General features: G+C 41.9%; 1 protein-coding gene across 1 annotated transcript; it reads left to right on the top strand.

Annotated features, from left to right (window-relative positions):
• The first annotated feature begins 4,316 nt into the window (after positions 1-4,316).
• LOC147434466 (pathogenesis-related protein 1A/1B-like) lies at positions 4,317-6,191 on the top strand. The gene is made up of 2 exons (XM_086489957.1): positions 4,317-4,461; positions 5,529-6,191. Exons 1-2 carry the CDS (start codon positions 4,413-4,415, stop codon positions 5,993-5,995), a joined length of 516 nt encoding a protein of 171 aa, XP_086346083.1. The 5' UTR covers positions 4,317-4,412; the 3' UTR covers positions 5,996-6,191.
• The last annotated feature ends 302 nt before the right edge of the window (positions 6,192-6,493 follow it).

Genomic DNA, 6,493 nt, shown 5'->3' with positions numbered 1-6,493 from the left:
GGGCCTAAGAAGCTTCTCTCAACAAGGGTTCATCTATTTTAAGACCCTCTGTTCAAAATCATGGCCTTGAACGCTATCAGCAAGCTTCGTAAAGATGTGGATTTGGCAAGTCCTATGGTCTAGGATGTCTTTGCCAAGACTATGCAAAAAGCTATCAAAATTGTAAGCCCTAGAGAAAGACAAACTATGAGGAGCGCCTGAAGCAGCTCGCGATCGAAGTGGAGCAGTTAACAACTAAAAAACATGAAGGATTGGCTTTTAAAGCTGAGCATAAAAATGGCTAGAAGCTAATTGTGAATTGGCCAAACATCAACTTGAGGAGGTGAGGAACGCTAGAATTTTATCAGAGAAACCTTCCTCTATTGGAGGAGGCTAATGAAGCTCACTTCTTGAGGGCCCTTAAAGTCAAGAGAAATTGGGGCCTTGTCCACTCACTCACTGATAGGGGAGTAAATGATATTAATGGCCCAAGTGAAATGGCCCAATTGATGCTTGATCACCTACAAAAAATCATAGGCTAGCTTGATTCCCACTCCTCGGAGGTAGATGAAGCCAAAGCTACTCTTCTTGGAAGTGTAAAAAAACCAATTTCCCAACAGACGCCAACCTTTTTCGAGAGGGGGTTCACATGGGAGGAATGATCTCTTGTGTTACAACCTTTAGGTAAAGAGAAGTCCCCAGGGTGGGACGGGTTCACTATCAAGTTTTCAAAGAATTATGGGACAATCTTAAGCCCCCAATCACGAGATCGGCTAACCAATCCCTAGCTGAGGGAGTCCTTGACTCAAGCATTAGAAGGGGCCTCATCAAACTTATCGCCAAACAAGTCTGTTTTTCCCAGTTCAAACACTAGCTCCTCATTACCATGATGTTAGTAACCTATAAAATTATTGCCAAATCCATGGCCCTAAGGCTCTCTCTCTCCTAGACAAAGTTATCACTCCCCACCAGCATGGATTTATCAAGGGAAGGTCAATCTATGATAACATCTTAGCCACTATGGTCAGCATATAGATTATGAGAGCATTCACTAAACAAGAGTGTATTCCACTGCAATTGGATCTCAACAAAGCTTATGACAGGATCACTTGGTCATTCATCAAAGATGTAATGAAATTATTGGTCTTTGGACTGCAGATGCGTCGTTTGGTCAGAACCCTTGGTGTTGGTAGCCATTCTAAGCTCATGTTTAATGAAAGAGTTTTGGTGCATTCAAGGTCAAAGGATCAATTAAGCAAGGATTCTCTTTAGCCCCGCTACTATTCACCATTGGATCTCATCCTGTGGTAATGTTGCTTGAAGACAGTGCTACTACAGGGGAGATTCAAGGGTTGTCTCTTTCTAATAATGACCAAGTTCTTGCAAATATTTTTGCAATTGATTCCCTCTATTCCTTGAAGTGTGTCCTTAAGGCTTTGGAAATTGTGCAAACGTATGCCGTTGCATCTGAGTCAAAGTGTAGTATTCAAAAATCTAGATGGATCTCGCTCTCAAAAAATAATTCAGTCGATCCGACAATGTGGATTGGGGAGGTACTTCCAAAAGGGAAGGTGTTCCGGCACCTAGGGGGCCCATTGGGGGTGGAAATTACCCACAAGCAAAGATTATGATTGGGTCTTGGATAAGTTTAGGAGCAAGATGCAAAGATGGGAGTATGTGCTTCTTCCTTTCCCAAGCCGTGTGAAGGTGATCGATTCATTTATGCTCCCTTACATAGCCTTCAATGCTCCTCTGCTTAACCTGGCCAAATGCAATTGGCAAGAGTTCTTGAAACCGGTGAAAAGATTCCTATGGAAAAATAATGCTAAAGACTTGATGCCTTGGCAGTGGGCAGGATGGGATTCCATTGCAAGAACTATTGAGCAAGGCGGAATTGGGATCCTTAACCCTTGTATTCATGTGTAGGCCTAGTGTGCCAAGTCTATGGTAGCAATCGCAAAGCAAGACCAGGCATGGGTTATCATAATTAAGGCCATGATGGACAATGCCAAACAATGTTCTCAAGGTGGATAGTGGAAAGCTATAGGGCTGGAGCTATATGACAAGTTGCTTTCCCCTTGGTGGGCTATCCTGAAACTTGGTGGCACAACGAGGGAACTAGTTCGCAAATGCAATAGAGTTACAGAGACTTTGGAATAGGGAGAATTAGCAAGGTACTATCCTGAAACTTGGTGGCACAATGAGCGAACTAGTTCGCAAATGCAACAGAGTTATAGAGGTCTTGGAATGGGGAGAATTAGTAAGGTACTTTCGCAACTCAATTACTCATTGGTCCCCCTTGGCTATCTAAGGCAAGAAGCATGATGTTGAATCCATTCTGGAGGGAAATTGCTAGAAAGATCAATAACAAAGGACTTCAATGTCTGGGCCAATTTTGGGATAGCAACAGCAGAAGTTGGAAAGAAATAGATCAACTAGCCTCCCAATTCCACCTCAGTGGGACTAAAAGTCTACTAGCTAGTAGAGCTTTGGAACGGCTAGACAGCGGTGGGCTACCCTCTTGTGAATGCAGGTTCGAGTGGAAGGCGTGGCAGTGATGCAAGAGTAGGCATTTCCTAAAACCGCAAACCAAGGATGTGTACAACACACCCTTATGATCTCGAAGGATTGGTTTTCCCCTTTGAATAAGCAATGGGGCAAGCAATGGCAGGAATGAATATGGGTGTCAATCACTAAGAACATTTGGTGTCGTCCATCCCATGACGAGGTCTTCATCATGACCCCATGCCCTTTAGTGATGAGATAGTTATATTAGCAAAATAGCATTATAAATATACAACACCTCCATGCTTAAAATCAAGTCATGGATGGCACGAAGAGCCCAAAGAGACAAACAGTCGCATTAGACGGACCCATAGCACATAATTGTTCACCACAACACTTTTTTTAAAATAGGGAATAATAACCCGGAGCAACCCCAAAAAGGTACTTGGCTAACAAGGGAGCCACCCTATGAGAAGAAAACAAAAAGAGGCAAGCAAACATGAGGATGCCACCATGCATGGGGGGATACCACCCCACCCATGCATGTCTGTCGAGCCCAAACCGGAAGTCATCAAGAGCTGCCCAAATCCGGATGAGGAATCCACATAGCAAGGACAGGCTAACCACCAACTACATAATGGCAACCATTTCCCATAGACTTATCGTGTGCCGTTTTGTGACGAGCTTATCATTAGCATTTTGTTTTTCTTTTTTGCGAAACTCACATCATTAGCATTTTCTTGTACGATGGTGTCATGAGATAGAGGTATGTCTCAAATTTGAAGCAAGCATTGCACAGTTTACCTCTCTTGTCAAGAATAGGTACAAGGAGGTGAATCCTTGTGAAGACTTAAAATGTTTTAAAGGAAGGAAAATTTATCAAAACTCCCTAAAACTTTCCAAAAATACCTCCAAAAAGAAAAAAATTCACAATACATATCACATTTTTCCAAAAGTTCCAAAAATGCCCTGAAATTTCTCACAATTCTCAAAATCCCCCTTGCCAGACTCAAACATCTCTTTAAAGACATTAGTTTTTGCAAAATTGGTTCTGCCTTAGTAGAAGAAGGTAGTCTAGGATTTTAGATGGCATGATGCTCTCTCAAGTTGAAACTATTCACCATTAGTAGACACAAATGCCACTATTTGTGAGCACATTGGTGAAACAACACCACAAGAAGACTTAAAGATTTTCTCATGTAGGAAAACGGAGTCTTTTTTAGTGTTTTTCATACAATGCATAACATCATGAGCTTATGCTTGAGAGGCACCGCATACCTAGCTAGGTATGATTGGGGGCAAGGGACCGCCAGTCCCCCCACCGGGCCGGCGGTCCCTTGCCCCCAATTGTACCTAGCTAGGTATGCGGTGCCTCCCTCGCAGAAGCTCATGATGTTGAGGTAAGTCACAATGTGGGAATTATTGTGAGAATTTTTCCAAAAATTCTTGTGCACCCCTAACTTTGTAGAACTTCAACTCTATGGTAAATGAAATCTAACTAGCGTCTTGCACAAAATGATCAAGCATTTGCGGTCACCATGGTCGTCGCGTGGGAACAAGCAATTCTGAAGGAGTTTTCAGAAAATAGAAGTGTTGGGAGGGGTTTCAAATCTTGAGATTATCTTTTCGTGATCGGTGAGTGGAAGGATCCTAAATTGTAAGAATGCTGTAAAGGTCGTCAAAGGGTGAGGCTGTCTGTGTCCGGACTCGGACTCCAGTGTGAACCAGCTCAGCTGCCGCGCACAGCAACAGTGGGTCAAGCGTTAGCCGCACTTTCAATGCCAACATTCCGTTCGCATTTGAGCGTAGGTGGTTGGCGTAGGAATCACGTAGGTATGGAGAGAGAGAGAGAGAGAGAGCGCTTCTACACACATATATAAGCAACCTACTGCATCAGTTCTCTTCAATCTCTCCTTTGGCTTGAAGCGATGGCTGCTCCAGCACTCTTTACCCTTCTCCTTGCCATTTTCGCTGCAGGTCTCTCTCTCTCTCTCTCTCGCTCACACACACACACGCTTGTAACGTTTTCCAATGTGAGAAACGAGCTTCTTCTCATGATTTCTCACTATAGGGTTCAACATCATGACTAATTGCGCGCAAGGAGCTATACACACGAAGCTTTCGATAGCTTCCCACAATTATTCCCACATTGTTAATTACGACAACATCATGAGGTTTTGCAGGTGAGCACCGCACACCTAGCTAGGTGCGGTTGGGGGCAGGGGGTTGTTGACCCCCTGTCCCCAACTTCCATGTGGTATGCAACAACAATATGGCTCTCCCAAGAGCGTAATATTGTTGAAATGTTGCCAACATGTAACAGGACTCAAATTGGCTAGATCGGAGGTCTGCATCACCTTAAGGTTTGGGGGTTTAGTTAGCTAGTCTAGGTTGGAAAATATTTCAATGAAGCAGACTTACGCAACGAGACTATTGGGAGCGTTGACCTCTCAAGAAGTTTTTTTTTGCAATTTCCAACAACTATTTCTATAATAGTGATCTCATTTTTTTTGCATTAATAAATCAAAAGACCTATATAGAGGGCTATATCCTATTGGACACTTGGTCCCTTTCCATTATCTTTTGAGGACACACACTATCCCTTAGTCATTTCCCCCTCACACACATCCCTTTGCATTTGGTCTTTGGATGAGCTAACCTTCTTCTCAACAAAGCAAGATATGCTCAGTCTAAGTAGTTCTAAAACGCCTCTTGATACTCCACCATTTTTAACTATTGGAACAAGGAAGGTGGATTCTTGGGTATTATTAAGTTATGATTGCTTTCCAACCACAAGTTTTAACCCTTTAGGTCCCGCAAAGGCCTGATTAAGTTGGTATTTCTTTCTTTCTTATTTATCTTTTGTATGCTAATGATGGACCCTAATTGAAAACCTTTTTAATTGGGGTACTTCATGAGGTAGAAGAGAATCCTTTTCTTGGTGGAACTTTCTTCTTATGGTTTTTAGATCCTTTTTAATATTATAGCTTGGATTTTTTGCATAAAGGACATCTAAAAGGTTTTACATTATGTTTTTAATGCAGTGTCAAACTCTTTTGTGGATGCAACGGTTCTCACTATGGTCAATGGTGGAGGAATTACACTTTGCATTAAGTATTGGGTACCTAATGACAAAATCGGAGGAGGTTGCAGAGAGCTTGCTCCAAGCCAAGTGTGGAATATTGAAGCAACATCAAACTGGCAAGCTTCAAGCATGTGGGCTTTTCGTGGAGATTGCCATATACATGAACCTTGCAACACAGGTCCCCCTAGTGGAGTGACACAATTTGAATTCACAATAGGTGGATATGGTGGTTTTGACTACTATGACATTTCCACTCTTGTTGGTTTCAACATGGGTATTTCTGTACAGCCCACCAACACCAATTGCCCTTCTCAAAATTGTGTTACCCTTGATCATTGTGAAGGAGCCTTGCCTGAAAATCCAAACTCAACACAAACATGTCCCTATGGTACTACAAACTATACAATCACATTCTACTCATTCTAGGGGAAAAAAAATACCACAAAATGATTGGCAAATAGTGAGACTTTCTATTTTTGTACAACGCTAGTATCAAACCTTTACTAATTTTGTTATTATTCAATACACATGCATCAAGACGAAATTTGTTATCTAAATATATTCAAGTAAGGTCTTATATGTATTCCAAATAATTCATGAGAACAAGGTCTCTTACTCCTCACCCATTTTCTCATAGACTTGTCTCTTTATTCAATAACAAAGGATTAGATAAACTTATGTGCAAATTTTCTATGACATCTTTTTTTTCCCCCAAGATGCTTTGTGGGTGTATAAACTCATAGCTTTTGGTTCTTGACCTTGTATTTTAGTCATCATCTCTTGTGTATTGACTTAGAAGCTTATTGTTGTCCCTTGCACATCTATCACGTGCAACGGACAACATTAAGCTTCCAAAACATCATTTTGCATGTGTCATCTTCTTGCCTATGCTGCAAAGCTCTTCGGTGATGTGTTTTCATGCGC

This window comes from Adiantum capillus-veneris, chromosome 19, assembly GCF_014529385.1.
Source record: "Adiantum capillus-veneris isolate H3 chromosome 19, ASM1452938v2, whole genome shotgun sequence".
In the NCBI taxonomy this organism is placed as follows: domain Eukaryota; kingdom Viridiplantae; phylum Streptophyta; class Polypodiopsida; order Polypodiales; family Pteridaceae; genus Adiantum; species Adiantum capillus-veneris.
Note: the sequence above shows the minus strand (reverse complement) of the source record. Positions and strands in the feature narration are given on the sequence as shown.